Source organism: Patiria miniata, unplaced genomic scaffold (genome assembly GCF_015706575.1).
Source record: "Patiria miniata isolate m_02_andy unplaced genomic scaffold, ASM1570657v1 HiC_scaffold_12, whole genome shotgun sequence".
Classification (NCBI taxonomy): domain Eukaryota; kingdom Metazoa; phylum Echinodermata; class Asteroidea; order Valvatida; family Asterinidae; genus Patiria; species Patiria miniata.
In genome coordinates, this window is record NW_024037050.1 from 2,574,551 (window position 1) to 2,592,173 (window position 17,623).

Genomic DNA, 17,623 nt, shown 5'->3' on the forward strand with positions numbered 1-17,623 from the left:
ATAGTTACACTAACTTTTTTGAGGTTTTGGGTTCGAAAATGCTATAAAAACCAAGAAAAACAATCATCTTCCTGTAGTCTGGTTCCCTGACTCTATATAAGAAGAAACAGAGCAGTTTACATACATTGGGGAATTGTAAGGTCAGGGAACCAGTCTAGCTGGCTCGTACCCGTTCATAGGTTTGTAATCGATTGCAAACAAGTGGGATGGTCAATTGGGGCCAGTATTTGAAAAAAAGCCAGTTTTTTCCAACGCTCATCGACCGATCAGCGTTGGAAATTGATACAAAAATACCACTTTTCTTGAAAATGACAGTATACCAGGTGCCATGATTTTACAGGATGCTTTACACTGTCATTCACTAACAGTCCAGCAAGGTATTTCAAAATGATTTGGTAGTTTTATTTTTTGATGTTTGCAAATGTTGTATTTTCCCTTTAACCTCTTCTAGCAAGCAGGAAACTGTGGCGTTTATCCAAGCGTAGTAAACCTGCGAAACAAAAAGCTCTCAATCATTCATACTGATTTTGAAAGAGATGTCACTCACTCTGTATAGGAACAGGACGTATACTCAGTCACCCGATTTCTGACCAAGAATTGCGGTTGCCCGATCCAAAAAAAAAACACTGTTAAAAGCAAACTCCTATCAGCGTTTTTAAATTCTCTGCTTTGTCCTTGTCCTTATTATTAACAGGCCTGGTTTATTAGAGAGAATGCCCCCTATGGAGAGGAAAGATGAGAAACAGGTGAATGGTGACATGAACGGTGAAAGCGAGGACAGGAAACCAATGAAACCACCCAGTGTGCAACATGAGGTACGGCTCTTCGGGACGATGTCAAAGGCTTTTCCTTCATTCACATATTACTTGTTTGCCGATTCTAAGGCTAACTGCTGCATCCAAAACGACTTGGCCATGGCTCTTGCCTTCCGTGGGGAGTGCTTTCAGTTGCATACGTAGACGCATATACGTAATTGCTTGACGTAGCCAAGTTATTCAGATGTGGCCTTATTCCATTTTAAGAGGGGTAGACTTTAGCAGTTCAAAAGCATGGCCCTCTAACTTGGCCTTGCTTAACCCTAGCCCCCATCGGGTATTCTTCAGGTACCCTGCTAAATGCAACAATATCCAACTCAACTCAGATGAGAACCATGCTAACTGCAACGAATTGCAACAGTGGATTAAGTTGTGTTCTGTGAACCCAGTGCATACCAGCCTTGGTACCAAGCAGTTACCCTGCTAAATGCAACAAACTGCAACAGTGAATACTCTTGTATCGCCTTGGGCCCTATGAGCAGTTACCCTGCTAAATGCAACAAGATGCAACAAAGCATGGGGACTTGAGTTAAATGCTAAATGTAACAACTTGCAACAACTTTTTATCGCTGTTGCATTCTGTTGCATTTAGCAGGGTTAGGATCAACCCAAACCCCTTGAGTGATTTACTACATTATGGTGGTATGCCTGACCCCATGTAAAGCATAATAAGTTTACTAGTGCAGACCTCACTCCAACAGAATCAAACATGCAGTTGGATTTTGAAGGGTTGGGGTGGTTAGGGTTAATGCATAAGGTCTATGTACATACTTTGTAAATACTCCATTAATATTATTTGTTACCACAGAGTAAAGGCTTGTTGGAGTTGCTAGAAACCCCAGGTGCACCCATGCCCAACGCAGGCCTGTCCCTATCACCTACACACAACCAGAAGACGGAGCCTTCGTCGAGCGGTGGAGAGCTACTTGACCTGCTTGGTGAGCTGTTTGCATGGATTGTTGATATTTTGTCTCTCAATATGTACAACATTGGGGAATTGAGGCTGGCGTCCTTATTTGAGCTCTAGGAATCTGGTGATCGTCGTTTATACTCGGACGGATCCACACTCACACGCATGTTGCACACATCTTTAATTTGAAGCGCGAATGTAATTTGAAGACCCTACTGGTCCAAAGAGATCCTTTTTTTTGCCTGAGTACCACCTGGGCTCGAATATGGTCAGGGGTGTGAAATCTCAGCTTTATAGCTGATTTCAGCTTTTTTTGTTTTGGATTTCAGCTTTTTTCCCTCACTTGCTGTGTACAAAAGTATAGGAGATTTCAAAATTTAAGCTTTTGTATACCTACTTCAGCTGTTTTCAGCTATTTTTATCAGTGGTCACTCACACCCCTGTATGGTGCTGCCTCAGAATGGTTATATTTGCTAGCCATTCAGTCATATCCTTTTTCATTTGTGACAGACGAGCTAAACCATGATAGTACCATTTCTTCCCCTTATGTTTTTGACAGACACACTAAACTATGATAATACCTTTTTCTTTTCCTGACGGACACATTAAACTTTTGACCTATCCCGGTAGAATCACGTTAGAATCGCGTCTACACAGCTTTTGAAATATTGGCCAATAACATGATATACAAACGGACGCGGAACGCGCAACTTCCGAGACAAACAAAACTTAACGTACAAACGTTCCATTGGGTTGTCTAAGGGGCTAACTCACAAACGGTGATATGTCGATAGGATCATGATAGTCCCGTTTCTTTTCTTGACAGACACCAAACCATGATGCTACCTTTTCTTGCCCTTTCGACAGGCACACTAAGCCACGATAGTACCTCTTCTTCTTACTTTTTCTTTGACACATTCCACACCATTATAGTACCTTGCCCTTTTTTGTCACACTTTTAATCATAATAGCACTTTTTCCTGGTTGTTTTTTGTTGACAGACACCCTAGACCTGAGTGGCCCAGCCCCTGCCGTGCCAGGGTTCCAGCCTCTAGCACCCATGCCCAGCCAGCCAGCACCTGTCAACATCATGGATGCCCTGGGCACTCTAGAACCCATGGTGGCCCAGCCCCAAGCTGATCTCCTAGGTGGTTTAGTCAACAATATCAGTGGTGAGTGCTGTCTGAACATTCGCAGACAGTCAAAAAGTTCAATCCTGTGCCCCTGCTATGCCTTTTACACAGGCTAGTCACCAACAGTCAGATCGCATTTCTTGTAAGCAATGTGACCAGTCAATTTCCATCAACAGCAGATAACTGGTAGGCACAGCTGGCTTCTCAGTCTCCTTCAGTCACAGCATAGCTGTATCAAGTTACATAAACAATCACAGCCAGTCAATCCTGCTTTGTGTAAACAGGGGGCCCTTAACCACCAAAACAGTCACTTGATTGACTTTTACTGGAATGGCTTTGTTGAAATTGCCAGTCAGAGAGAGAGTGTTACAGTTTGTAGTTTAATTACAGCTTAAGCAAAAAAATTACGACAGTAAGTTTTGAACTTTCAGCCTATTAACCCTAACCCTAACCTTCAATCCTTCAAAATCCTCCAGGCTGTTTTAGAGGACTTTGGAGGATTGAGGCTGAATGACAGAAAAGTGTCCGTTGATTTTGGAGGATGCATTGTGTCAGGCTTGTGATGTGATTCATAGTCTGTACCCAGCATTGTTTATGTTCAGCCATGCATAATTGAGCCCTGCATTATGCTTGATATTATCCGCACTGCTTCTGAATGTCATCGGCACTGCCTCAACCCATTAACAGTGATTGCTGGAGCATTTTGAAGGATTGAGGCAATGGTCACTGAACAAATTCAAGAAATAACAGATGATTTTGGAGGACTGAGACTGAATCCAATTCTTACATGGTGGTAATTGGATGATTTTGCAGGATTGAGGATGCTTCCTAGCCAAAAGGGCCTAGGAGGTTAGGGTTAATACTTTATTGGGCCCTACTAGTAGATAATGAAAGAGATTTGTATCTCCTGTTTTCTCTATCAGGGCCTTCAATACCTTCCGTCATCGCGGTGGAGAACCCTACGTTGAAGATAGAGTTTGCCTTTGAGAGGGAATCCCCGGACAAGGTGGCCATCCTGCTGAGAGCCACCAACCCTACTCTCAACCCAGTCACTAGTTTCCTGTTCCAAGCTGCAGTCCCAAAGGTTGGTCATCGGGCAGATTTTTAGTTCAAGTTATGTAGCATGGTGATGTCAAGTCACCCTTAGGCCGAAAATCCATGTGTGTGTCATGCGTTAAGCGTAGTGCGCACTGTGAAAAAGAAATCGCAAAACTCAGTTGTTCAGAAAGCAACGCACACTTGTGTATGTGTCCGTATTGCGCATTGTGCTATCCGCACTACGTTATCCGTTAACACGCTTCAGGTAGCTAGTCTGCGCTAGTAAGCAGGAGGTCGTGGGCTCAAGTCCCACCCAAGTGATTTTTTCTCACAATCACTCCGTACAACACTGAGGATACAGTGTGCATAAAATATGTCGGTGAAGGGCAAAACCCAATATTGAATTTACATTAGCCCTACGCAAATTCCATCATATGAATAGTTTCATTGTGGTACCCACTGCTAGATATCTGATTCGAGCCAGCCAACTGCCCCCGGCAAGCTCGGTGGTCGAGTGGTAAGACGTCTGCACTAGTAAGCAGGAGGTCGTGGGTTCGAGTCCCACCCAAGTGATTTTGTTTTCGCAATGACTCTGAACAACACTGCGTATACAGTGTTTATAAAATATATCGATGAACGGCAAAACCCAATATTAAAGGCATACAATGTACATACAAATTTTTGATGAAGCTCAAATAAACTATGTACTGGTGGGGTAAAAAGATAAATATTTATGGTTGGCTTTCAAACGAAGCGGTTTGTTCAAATCCTCCATTGATAAAACATGGAATATACCCTTTGTGTTTTATTGAGAAGTTAAATCTTGTCAGTGCTTGTTAAAATGTGTATTTTGACAAAGTTAATCCACAATTTGATTGAGACTTGACATTTTCTACTTTGCAAAAACTACTGCGTGCTGTCTATTTTGGCTTTTACACCGTTCATGTATGCAGAGAAATAAGTTCACACGGATGACCATAGAATGCCATGGTCCAGTGGTTACGGTGTTTGACTCGTATACGATGGTGCGTGGGTTTGTACTCTGCCAGGAACATGGTGCTTGTGCCCTTGGGCAAGACACTTAACTACAATCGCCTCTCTCCACCCAGGACTATGAATGGGTACCAGTGAGTCTTGTGACCTGATGAACGGGAGAATAATTGTAAAGCACTTCAAGATTGTTGATACAATGGAAAGCTGTATATAAGCATTTACAATTTATTTTATTTATGTATTTATTTTTGGCCTTTTTGTGCCATTTGTCCTTTTGTGATAAGGTGGACACAAAAAGAGGGCGCTGTTTGGGTTTATGTCTTGTGATTAAACATAAATTTAGTGCTCTTCTGTTGTATCCATAATCTCTCCTAAAGGTTCATTGAGCGCTTGTATACTCAGAGCTCGTGATATAAAGTTAACAAACTGGCTCAGGTAGGACCTAAACCCAGAACCTCCAGTGTTAACTAGTGCAGGTGTCTTACCACTCAAACCACCCAAAGTTGCTGGGGTGATTGGCTGTACCAAATTCATTTACTGGATTTCTTCCCTCTTTTGCAGACATTCCAACTCGAGCTGATGACGCCCTCGGGCGACCTGGTCCCGCCCAACAACTCCGGCGCCGTCACCCAGACCATCAAAGTGACCAACCCTTCCCGCCAGGCCATGCGGATGCGCTACAAGCTGGCCTACACCGTGCTAGGCAACACCAGCCAGGAGCAGGGCGAGGTCAACAACTTCCCCCCGGCCATGTTCTCATAGCACTAGGCCAGCAACTTCATGGATTGGCGTCCTCCAGCATTTTGTGTTTTCTCCAGCGTAGCTTTAGGTAAGGGGCTGTGTTTAGAATTTGGTGCAATTTGTTGTCACAAATCGAAATCGCAAGGCCTGTCCGGTATCGGAATATGCCTTGACAATCGCAGTGGCTCTGTCAAAATGAGGAATGAGTTTGAGCAGTCCAAGGATAAGGGATGCAAATGTGCAGCTCATTTTCCCTGCACTATGATGAATTGATCAACGGATTCTTACGGGGAGTTCTTTGACAATATACGCAGATACAACCCATTAAAAATGGATATTTATACACAGATCCATGGGAATTTTTTTTAAAGCAAATATTCTAGTGAATGATAAAGGCATATCGACCCTCCTATGGAAACATGCATTGTCAGCCTTGTTATATTACTTGGGCCAATATTGGTCAAGACCCCCATTGGTTTGTACACAGTATGCCAGGAGGTGAGGAAGAACTTTTTGACCGTTTGTGACCTCTTAAATAGTAGGAGGATTAATTAACAATCAAATAAAAAGTATTTAAATGTCAAAATCGCATTGATAAACTCAAAACGCTTGTGACTTTGTCCTTGATATCTCGAACCAGCTCTATGAGCTTATTCCTCATTTTGATGGAGTCGGCAACAGATTGCATAACAGCGATTCCCGAGAATGCAAAATTCAGCACACACTCGTGTACAAAGGCAGCACATATTGCTTTGGGGCAGAAAGCACACAAAAAATTGCAAGCTTCCCAAAAGATGTGCACAGAATGTTACCTTGGAATCAAGCATAAGTTCGTCACAATTCCTGTGCGAAACATATTCTTGGAATGTTTCATTCGATAATGTACTAATATCACTTTTCATAATGAAATTCAACTATAGCACTGATTGTTACATTCGACTGGCATTTGAAATGGCAAATTATTGAAATACCATTTGACATCGCTTTTGTACAAATCAAGAAAGTGTTTCATGCTGTGGTCATGTTGGTCTGGTTCCCCAGGGCGAGATAGACACGTGGCACCGATTCCCAATCGTTTATATCAGTACCAGACTATACTCGCGTGCCTCTGAACTTGTCAATCACAGAAAAAAAAAATTCATAATTCCTTTCTTTTTTTTTAAAACAAACTTGACTCATTCTTGCCAACTGGCAATTATTTTCTTCAAATTTAAGCATATTATTACAGCCATCATCTTGAAATTAAATTTTGAATAATTGCTCATTAGGAATGTGTCGGTCTCATCAATTGTCATTCACTTCAGGAAAAAAAAACGGAGAGTTATCAATTACGGTTTGTTGTCATCCCCTCTATGAAGAATTCCATGTCCTGACTCTTTCTTTGTGTCTTTCTTTGAACGATGAATCAGAAGTGACACAATGTTCACTGAACGCATATATCAAAGGTTTTTTTTTTTTCAATCTATTCCTGTGGTCTGTTTATAGTGTAATTAGGCTTTATATGATGATACACAAATCTTATGTGAATGGAAGGGGACGATTATTTTGTATTGTGTACATTTGTTAATTATTTAAAGTATTCCGGCCGGTTACAAATTGGTTATTGGGTACTTTGGCTTGTGCAAATTGTCGCCATTGATTTGTCAGAATTCTTTAAAGTTAAGTTTTTTTGTTTATTTTGTTTTATAGGTAAACAATGTTTATACTTATGTAATTCAGAGCTGCTCCAAAAACTTAATCGTCACTACTTCTCAAGAACTTGTTTGTTCTCTCTCTCTGTTAAAAAAAAATGGTACCATTGAAAATGTGTAGGTTTTGCGTTTAATACAGTATCTTGTATCTGTTTGTGTTGATTTCTCTCTGGAAGTGGACCATTGTTGAACATTTTGCACCATAGCTAAAACAACTGAGCAAGCCTAATAAACTTGGTTCCAGATCGCATTTAAGTCTAATTCAAATGTTTGAAAAAGTGACAGCGAGTTACTCAATGCAAAACAGGACGTGAGAAACTCTGAAGTGTTGCCCAATTTTGCTTGTAAAAAGGGGCTACGTAATGAATTTCTGGCATATTAGGCTGGCGCCATGGATCAGCGTAATAGAGATCCAAGTCGCATCCCATTGGACCCAGACAACAATGAACATCACTAAACTGACATATTAGGCTGGCACCATGGATCAGCTCAATAGAGATCCAAGTCGCATCCCATGGGAACCAGACAACATTGACCATCACTTTAACTGACCTATAAACCAAATCGGGCACGATGTCAATTCTATCACGAAGGCCCCCTGCAATGGTGACAGCACTGTGCTAGCTATTGTTCAGAAAATCCGTCACGGGGCATTGCTTTGTGCAACAGCGTGCACAATGGTTTCCCCATGGAAGCGGGCCTCGTGCGTGTACATTGATCACGTGCCTGGATGCGTCTTTGGATTGCGTCTATGGATTTTCTGTACTTAGTCCCCTACCGATATTTGTTAATTTGTTGTACATGTGTTATTTTTGCAATCACTGTTAAATGATACCTGTGCAAACTAAAATTTGAAAATGAATCTTGAAATATTCAAATTTAAAGGTACAGTCCATCATTTGTAATTTGTGCATTTTGTTCATTTGAAGCAACAAAAGTGTCCAAGATCTAAAGAAGGGTGCTGAACAACTAACCTGATGAAGTTTCAGTTCAGCTTTAGCTGTATATTTCGAGAAAAACAATATCTAGGATCTCGATTTCAAATCAGAAGTTGCTGAATCATGTTTTGTAAATTGGGCCTGAATTCAGTGTCCAAGACACGCTCTCACTGAGCCGAATGCAGGTACGCAATGTCGCGCACTGATCCGACGAATTATAGCAACCGCGTGTGTGTCGTGCCAATGCTTTATGCGCTTCGCTGAATAACAAAACGAACTACAAATTTGAATTTCCTACAGTGCTTCTTAAGAAGCACCGTTGGAAAGGCCTTCTTTTGTTGATTTCTTCAAAATGACAGCTTGCCAGAAAGAATAATTTCACAGGGAGTTTAGTCCCCTTACTATCTTTCAACCAAGTATGTTTTTCAACAATAATTATGCCAGTTACTTTTTGGATAGCTGCAAATGATGGACTCTGGCTTTAAGTTTGAGAATTGACACAGCTTGGGGAGAGATGGTAGGTCTCATGTTAAATCACTCTATTGTCTATTAAATAATTGTATGTACATACTCTTAATATATAAATATTTCTAGTGGCTGGTGAAAATGTGTACAAGTGTAAAGCAGATTTTTTTTTCACTTTTTTTTTGGAGCAGGGATCTTGGGAAAAGATTTTTGCATTTTGTAGACACTTAAGATCAATTGTATTCATTATTAGACAAAATACAGTAATACACGCAAACTTTGGGCAGAAATGTTCTGTAACACAGAAAATACAGAGAATACGCAATGATGTTAACACCACAATGCGATTCAAGTAGAAGCGTCATTGTTTTAAATACCGTTACAAAGGTTTTTGTATCCCGAAGACAAAAATTGCTATAAAAAAACAAAACATTTCTAGTGAACTGTGTTTAGTCCAAATAAAGTATTATTATGAATGAATATTTCTTTTATTAAAGAAAGAGGTTGCGTTGTACCACTCCTTATAGTAAACAAATATATGATCAGTGGTATGTTTCAGGACAATTCCTGCACCGTTACGTTACTAATTATGAAGATTGGTTAATCGTTAAAAGGTTTATTTTATGTACAAAATAATAGACATGAAATAAAGTAACTATGATGAAGCAAACGGATTGAATGGTTTACTGCGTTCGTCCTTTCTTTGCTTTCAGACTTAAAATTTGGACTGAAATGAATTTGAAATAAAAAGGTTTTAAGTAATGGAAAACAGCTGCCAAAAAAAAACTACAAGGGGTAAACCTTGGGTTTTCTGTTTTGTTTTTATTTTATTTTTTCTGTTGGTCTAATATTGCAAGGTCTAATATTGCAAGGGGTAAGCCTTTTTGGGAATACCAAATTGTGATTATTAGAACTTGGACGTTATTGTATTACACTATTTATTCACTGAAAAATCTTTACCAACATAGAGAGCTCGGGCGATCTCGAGCGCTACAGTGAATAAAAGGCAGGGCTGTTACGGGCACTACAGTGACTGAAGTGGGTGAAAATATGTATGTCAGGAAATATCCATATTTGCTCGTTGATGTTTGTTACATGTGCAGATGATACACAGCAATGTCTTCTGTGACTGAACAGCTTCAAACTCCCCATTTTTAATCATATGCAGGGTATCCACTCCGGTTCTGAACAGGTGGCAGAGATTGTGATCACGCATCTAGCCTAGGGACACAAGCTCAATAATACCTATGGCTGTTAGGCTTTCACCCAAATAAGTGCCTTTTGTAAACTCTAAAAACAGCTTTAAAACTTCTGCCTTGTTGTGATGGGTACCAAAGCATGTACTAACTTTTAAATTTGCAATCTGACATTAGAATCAAACTTCAAAAGATCTGGTCTAGCTCACAGCTGCTACAGTCTTGTAATATTACAAAAAAAGAAAAATATGCTCAGCATTACAAAAAAGTGCAATCTCAGTACGTTATTAAATTTAGTTCCCTCGGAGCACATCAGCTTGTAACGTTCTTCAAGGCTTGCTCTATCGTGGGGTACTGAAATTCATATCCGCTCTCCAGGGTCCGTTTGGGGAGGACTTTCTGTCCCTCAAGAAGCATCACTGCTCTCTCCGCCCCGAAGGCCCAGTTGATCGCGAACCCCGGCGCCGGCAAGACGGTGGGCCGGCAAAGCGCCGACCCGAACGCCTTGGTGAACTCGCGGTTTGTGACGGGCGTCGGGGCCGTGCCGTTCAGGACCGGCGGGCAGTTGGGACTCTCGATGGCGTGGACAAAGATGCCCGCGATGTCGTCGATGTGAATCCAGGGAAAGTACTGGTTGCCGGACCCCATGATGCCGCCCACGCCCAACCAGAAAGGCCAGATCATCTGCTGGATTGCACCACCGTCGCGACCAAGAACAACACCTTTAAAAGTAGTAGTGGAAAAATGTAATTACATTACACTTTATGTTAGGAACAATAAGGAAACCTTTCAGGTATTTCAGAAACAACCACCACTATTTTTTTTACATACAATGAAATATCACGTCGTGAGTTAAAAAAAACCCAAAATGTATAAGTACCAGGGATGTTAGTGGGCTCTGACACTTTTTAGGGAATTTGAGGAATACAAGAAAAATATACATACCGTACATGTATGACACCACACAATACAAAAAAAAGCCTAAAATCCTGCAATTGCACCTATGGCCAAGTTCGCGCAAGGACTATAGTTGACCAATGGTTAACTAACGTTTGCCTGAACTCTGTCTAGTCAACGGTGGTTGACTACGCTAGTGGACTATTTGGAACCAGCCTACTGGGGTTGGTTGCTTCGCTGGTAACCAGTAGCCGCGCGCATTCATAACGCTAGCAGAGAGCCAGGATCCAGAAGTTTTGCGATGACATTTTGACCAGCGTTTGACTAGAGACGTTCGCACGTTGCTAACAGTGCGCAGGCATAAGGTACGTCACAAATCAACTAGTCGACTAATGGTCCTTGCCCGAACTTGGCCTATGATGTCCGTTTAGGAGCAGTCAAATCTCTTTCAGGAGAAATGATATATGATTTCAATGACATTATGCACAACGTGACATCAATCATCAAAGTGCATTTAAAGGGTAGATACATGTACATGTATTTTTACGTCAGCGTGTGAGTGACTCACAACCAATGTCTGTGCTAGGATCAGTTGTGAGGCAACGCATTCCAAATTTATAATCTTGGCACTAGAGTTGTATTGACATCTACAGTTGTCACAAGACACATCACAAGTGGGACGTAAGTAACATTAACCCTAACTGCCTAGGGTGTGTTAAAAATAAATTACAATTGGAAGATTCAGCACCGTTAAGATTTATGGAAAAAAACTTCAAAGGAATTTGTCACAATTTATCTGAACAGCTAGTAAACCTGAGACTTATAGACTTGTATAGATAATTTGTGTGTACTTGAAACCTGAAATTTTTGGCACAAGCCATTGCAGTGCAACGTTATGTCCAATGTAACACACTGAGTATACAGTGTTTATACGTCGGTGAAGGGCAAAACCTAATATTGATTTACATCTCCCCATTGCAAAATTCCATCTTATGAATAGTTAAATGCGGTACCCGCTGCTATGTACATGAGATTCAAACTAGCCAACCAATCCCGCAAGCTCCGTGGTCGAGTGGTAAGATGTCTGCACTAGAAAGCAGGAGGTCGTGGGTTCGAGTCCCACCCAAGTGATTTTTTCCCACTTTCACCGGGGAGGTAACACACTGAGTATACGGTGTTTATACCTCAGTGAAGGGCAAAACCTAATATTGATTTACATCACACCAATGCAAAATTCCATTTTATTAATACAACATACCTGTTCTTATGATGACCTGTCGGACGTGGCTGTGGCTGTCTGGTAGCTTAGCGCTGTTCTCCCACTCGGTACACAGTCTGGCCAGGAAATCCGAATCTCCACCTGGACTGTCCTCGGTGTACTCGGCTGTCAAACTGGGGGTGTAGTAACCTAGATAGGGGGGAAAAGATAAAACTCTGGAAAAACTATTGTGGTATACACCTCTTTAAGAAAGTATGATGTAAGAACAAAATCCAGACTGCACCTTAATGTAAAAACCAAAACAATGGGTGAAGCTACGTCGGTTGATATGCTGTTATGTAAGAAACCACCGAGGTGGCTAAAGCTTGTTAGAGCTGGAGTTGTGATTTAGGTCATCATGAGTCTATCCATCACCAGTCATCACAAGCCAAACATAATTCATCAGGAGTCAATCAAAAGTCACTCGCAAGTCAACCGCAAGTCAATCACAAGTCAATCACAAGTCACCACAAGTCAATCACAAGTTACCACAAGTCAATCACAAGTCAATCACAAGTCAATCACAAGTCACTCGCACGCCAATCGCAAGTCAATCACAAGTTACCACAAGTCAATCACAAGTCAATCACAAGTCAATCACAAGTCAATCACAAGTCATCTCAAGTCATCACAAGTCAATCACAAGTCAATCACAAGTCACTCGCACGCCAATCGCAAGTCAATCACAAGTCATCACAAGTCAATCACAAGTCAATTATAAGTTAACACAAGTCAATCACAAGTCATCACAAATCATCACAAGTCATCACAAATCATCACAAGTCATGCCAAGTTGACCACAGTCTCAAGTCCATTGACTAAATTAAGTCAGGACAAAATTAAGGAGGGCAAGTTTTTTCCAGCACTTCTCACCGACGCCCGATGTTGAGACAAAGACCTTGGGTGGTTTACTGGCATCTGCGATTGCCTTGGCCAGAGCTGCGGTTGTCTTCACACGACTGTCTGTGACCTCCTGCTTGAATGACTCTGTCCATCTGCCAAGAAAAAAAATTGCTTTCTTTCAGATGTCTTTAGATAAGAGCTGTTGAAGGGCAAGTTGCTCCTTACAAGACTTTAACATTAAAGGTGCATACCCATGCTCTTAAAAAAAAACACATTTTTTTCTACTAACAAATTTTCAATTTGTATTGAGTTAGAACCCCAAAAAATAGCAAGGGGAACACATCTTTAAGATCACTACAAACTTTCTAGGCTGAAATCCACCCAATTCATTTGTGTGGTTCTAGTGGAAGAGGTACTGGTGGAAACTGAACATTTTGGTTTAAGAAGATTTTGCCCTCATTTCCAGGGCACCGACTGGCCAAACAAGGAGGGAACCTCTTTTGATGCTAGAGGGCACTGTGTCTGTGTGTGGTTTCCTTGCCTCAAAAGTCACCCATGGTAAGGAAAGGGTTAAGGGTCTTTGCTCATTAAAAGTGAGCCTTCACTCAATTTTATGTTTATATGATCATTTCAGTTAGGTCTCAGAAAGGTTCTCGCCTACATCACTGACAAATTGAAAGAATTACTGCAGCATTTACCTTCTGAGAGGGTTGAGAATGTTTTCCCCAGACAAACTGACGACAGCATCACATTCTGGTAACCCTTCCTTGCGTAACTGGTTCTGTGTGTAATGCAACCAAAAAAACAAAAACACAAAACAATGAAAGAATTCAGGTAATTACAGATTTTGTGATAAAATGGAAGTCTCATGTTTGTTCTGGCACTATGGTCATGATTATTGGTTGCAACTATAAAAAAAAAATTCAACATATTCATACAAGTTTAGACCAATCAGATGGACACTAAATCACTGAATCTCTGTTGAAGAGTAAGACCCCTCTATTTTTTCGCCAATGCTATTTTTACGGGCATTGACTGTTGAGCATGCATCAGTTGTCGACTGCATGGCTGTTGGACCTAACTTCCCTTCTAACAAAAAAAATGCTTCAGAAACCTGAATCAGAAGGAAAATTCAATCTGGCCTCTGCAAGCTGTGTAACTGAGTTCAAAATAAAGAGGGGCCCTAAATAAAACCCTCGATCCCTCTCTGGCTTGCAATTTCAACATGGCCAGCCCAGCAGTCAAAATAAATCAAGTGACTGTTTTTAACAGTTGAGTGCTCCCTGCCTTCATAACTAAGCAGGATTAACTGGCTGTGACTGTTATAAAAAACTGATATAGCTATGCTATAGCTATAGCTATGCTTTGACTGTAGGTGATTGATAAGACAGCTGTGCCTACCAGTCACCTGCTTTTGTCTGTTGATGAATTTGACTAGTCACAGTGCCGATAAGAAATATGATCTGACTGTTGGTGACTTGGTTTAATTGAGGCATTGCAGGGGAACTGGATTGAATGTTGACTGTCTGTGACTGATCAAACAAACAGAGGGTTAATGCCAAATCACTTTACACTAACAGAAAACCTTTTACACTCACAGAAACACATTGTACAAGACGATCGTTTCAAATAATTTTCATTGGAAAGAAAAACCTGCTCAGTTTATGCAATTCCTGGCATTATGCTTCCACTATTACTTGGGAGGGGGGCCTTGCCTTGATTGGGGAGTCAGGTTGGCGTAGCGGTACTTTCCTCGCCATCCACCACTGTGACCCGGGTTCAAATCCCGCCTGGGCCAATAATAGATTGGGTTTTAAGTCCCTGCCTGATTCCGTGGGTTATCCCCAGAATATTCTTCTGGGCTTTTCCTCCCACCACTAAAAATGTAACTTCTTCTCATTGTCTTCTCTCCACAGGTTTCTTCAGGCTTGCGAGCTACAGTGCCTCGGGCGCTTTTGAGGAATCCTTGGTTTCATTACCAGAATTGATTAATAATAATAATAATAATAATTGTTAAGTGATTTAGTGCTCAAATTGATTCACACAAATTTTAAAAAAAAAATCTGAAGTTGAACCAACCCATGTGATTTTGTCCTTCCCTGCTGATCGTGAAACAAGCTGTACACTGTGCCCCCTCTGGAGAAGTAGCCTCCGAATGGCTGTTCCAACGAAGCCACTTCCTCCTCCTACGATGTATGATGAGTGTTCAATTTTTTAAAATGAGCACAAAATTGCTATAATAACTTAGAGAAATAATTATTTTCAAAGTGTTTTTACAGTTCGATAAACAAGTGCCTCATTTCCGCTCTTGAGCTTTATTTTCTTAAATTGTCAGTCGACAATCTGATTCCCTGACCTGAAAATATTCAACATCAGGAACCAGATTATCAAGCAAATGGCTCTCGGACTTTATTTCCCAGATTTTTAACGAGCAGTTTGAACGATGACTACTTTTATACAATATTACAGAGACACATGGGATAATTGTACTCGCATGCAATTTGAAATGGGTTTTTTAGGTTCTGTGCAGTATTTTTTCATTATTGAATTTTCATAGCATATTTTTTATATCTTTCTTTTGGTGAAGTATTGTGTTTCTATATAAAAACGTTAGAATTTTTTTTTTTTTTTTTTAACGTTTTTTAACGTTTTTATCAACTTGTTCAATGTAAAAAAAAAAGGCCAACAGAATTTCCCTTTAGCGATATATAAAATCAATTTGAATTTGAATTTGAATTCGAATCAATCCATGGATTACTCAGCATGCTCAAAACAAAGGAATCTTCAGTAAAATAAAAGTAGGATTAAAAACATTAAAACTAAGTACACTATATTCAAAGAACAAAAAAGCAAAAAATATTCTATCCTTGATTCAATCCCAATTCAATAGCAACATTTATTTTCCAACAGGAAAGAATGTTGCAACCTGACGATACTTTTTCCTTCATATATCATCTCAATGAAGGTCAGTCACTTAACTGATAGAATACTTAAATTGCAAAAAGGGCTCTTTACTTGGAACATAGTAATCCTCTTTTCCATATACATAAAAATCTTAAAGTAAATGATATTTATCTACTACAACTTGGGATCTTCATGCAAAAACTTAATTACAAAAAATTACCTAAATCCATTTGTTCCATCATGTTTGTAAAAAATGAAGATGTGCATCAGCATTTTATCAGATAGTCTAAGAATTTCCATCAATCTTTTGCTCGTACTTCTCTCACCCAAAACACAGTTAAGCATGAGGGTCCCAAGCTGTGGAATTCCCTTGAAATTTCTTTAAGAAATACTTGGAATCTTCCATTATTTAAACGTAGATACTCACTGGTTATTTGAATCCCTGAACTAGCTTCTTCTTTTTTTTCCAATTGTTAATATTTCTCACAGGGTTACAAGACCTATCGGGCCGAGGGGGGGGGGGGGGATTTGCTTATGTGTTCTTCATTGTGTTGTGTATTTTGTGTAAGTGTTGTATGTGTTAATTTAGGTTACATATATAAAACATAAACATGTGTATAGTAATACATATACTGGAGTTCCCTACCTGACAAGCAATGCTTTTTAGGGACTCCATCCACATTTATCGTATCTATTTATATTTGTTATACAACTTAAGTTATGTGGAAAATAAAGAATGAATGAATGAAAAGTCACTGCAAAAATGATAAGACATGAATCTGAGACTGAGAAACATATTTTTTTTTCCCACGATTTTGTTAGGAAATACTTAGAAAATGCTTTGACTCTCCACAAACTTTGTACACAATCGCGGAAGTGGCATCAGGTTGCAACATTCTCTCCTTCCAACACTTATTTCCGACTCATAGGCCTACTTCAATTTTTCAACTTCAAGTTCAAGTAACCATGGAGCAAGGGCTCCATGAAGTAACCAAGTCAATTTTTTCACGAAATAGGTGCAGCACTAGCATGATTGAAAAAAAAAAACCGAGCGTCCAAAATTCGTGATATAAAATTAGCAGCAAATTCTGGCTACAAAAAACAACATGCTGTGCTTACCTAATAACACGAACATGCTTGTCTTTTCATTAAATCAAACACAAATTCCAGAGTCCTATTTTCAGGCTTCGTCTGCTCTGCTGTCTACGAATCCGTCAAAACAGAAGGGAAAAAAAATGTTATGCAACACCATAACAAAAACGGCTGTTTACTGTCACTACAAACAGTCGTCTATTTTGTCTATGACTGTTTCAAGCATCTTCAAACGGCACCGTTTGACAAAAAACGCGGAGGTCGCGTCTACCAAATCTGCCGTACCAGACATAATTTAATGAATTGAAACATTCCTGAATGTAATGCTGAATGTAAATGAACGTTTTATTATTTTTGCTAGAAAACTAAAAACTCATTTGTTTATTGCATAGTAAAAAATGTAATAGGGATAATAACGGCCTTGATTACTGTCTTAATTACACCTGTGTCTGTGCTCTGTCTTTCCATGTATGTCTGTCACTTGTCTGTCTGTCCATAGGCTGGGGAACAAAAGTTGATGCTTCACCCTGGACGTAGATGTTGCCATTTAGTTAATGTTCACTATTGTAAATATATCTAGTATGTATTGTCAATTTGAATATATAACATTATGTATTATGTATCATCCTTATGCAGCGTCGAAATAAATGTATCGAATAGTTTTGGGGAAAAACTGCAAGGAAAATGTTAACAAAATATTGGGTTTTAG

General features: G+C 40.0%; 2 protein-coding genes across 7 annotated transcripts in view; one reads left to right on the top strand and one right to left on the bottom strand.

Annotated features, from left to right (window-relative positions):
• LOC119745299 (AP-1 complex subunit gamma-1-like) overlaps positions 1–7,569 on the top strand; it is a 38,310-nt gene extending 30,741 nt beyond the window's left edge. For all 5 annotated transcript variants that reach the window (XM_038221577.1, XM_038221567.1, XM_038221595.1 and 2 more), the window contains 5 exons: positions 695–815; positions 1,624–1,753; positions 2,727–2,897; positions 3,782–3,942; positions 5,451–7,569. In XM_038221577.1, coding sequence (XP_038077505.1) covers positions 695–815; positions 1,624–1,753; positions 2,727–2,897; positions 3,782–3,942; positions 5,451–5,651 — 784 coding nt within the window. In that variant the 3' untranslated portion in view covers positions 5,652–7,569. The remainder of the gene's footprint in view (positions 1–694; positions 816–1,623; positions 1,754–2,726; positions 2,898–3,781; positions 3,943–5,450) is intronic.
• Positions 7,570–8,901: 1,332 nt separating this feature from the next.
• LOC119745320 (epimerase family protein SDR39U1-like) lies at positions 8,902–17,047 on the bottom strand. Of its 2 annotated transcripts, XM_038221619.1 has the most exons (7): positions 16,942–17,047; positions 14,998–15,104; positions 13,617–13,699; positions 12,949–13,070; positions 12,076–12,225; positions 10,210–10,642; positions 8,902–10,173 (listed from the first exon to the last, which is right to left on the bottom strand). In XM_038221619.1, exons 1-6 carry the CDS (start codon positions 16,955–16,957, stop codon positions 10,233–10,235), a joined length of 888 nt encoding a protein of 295 aa, XP_038077547.1. In that variant the 5' UTR covers positions 16,958–17,047; the 3' UTR covers positions 8,902–10,173; positions 10,210–10,232. The 2 variants fall into 2 exon arrangements, with proteins under 2 accessions (XP_038077547.1, XP_038077539.1); XM_038221611.1 differs by having other exon boundaries at positions 8,902–10,642.
• Between the last annotated feature and the right edge of the window lie 576 nt (positions 17,048–17,623).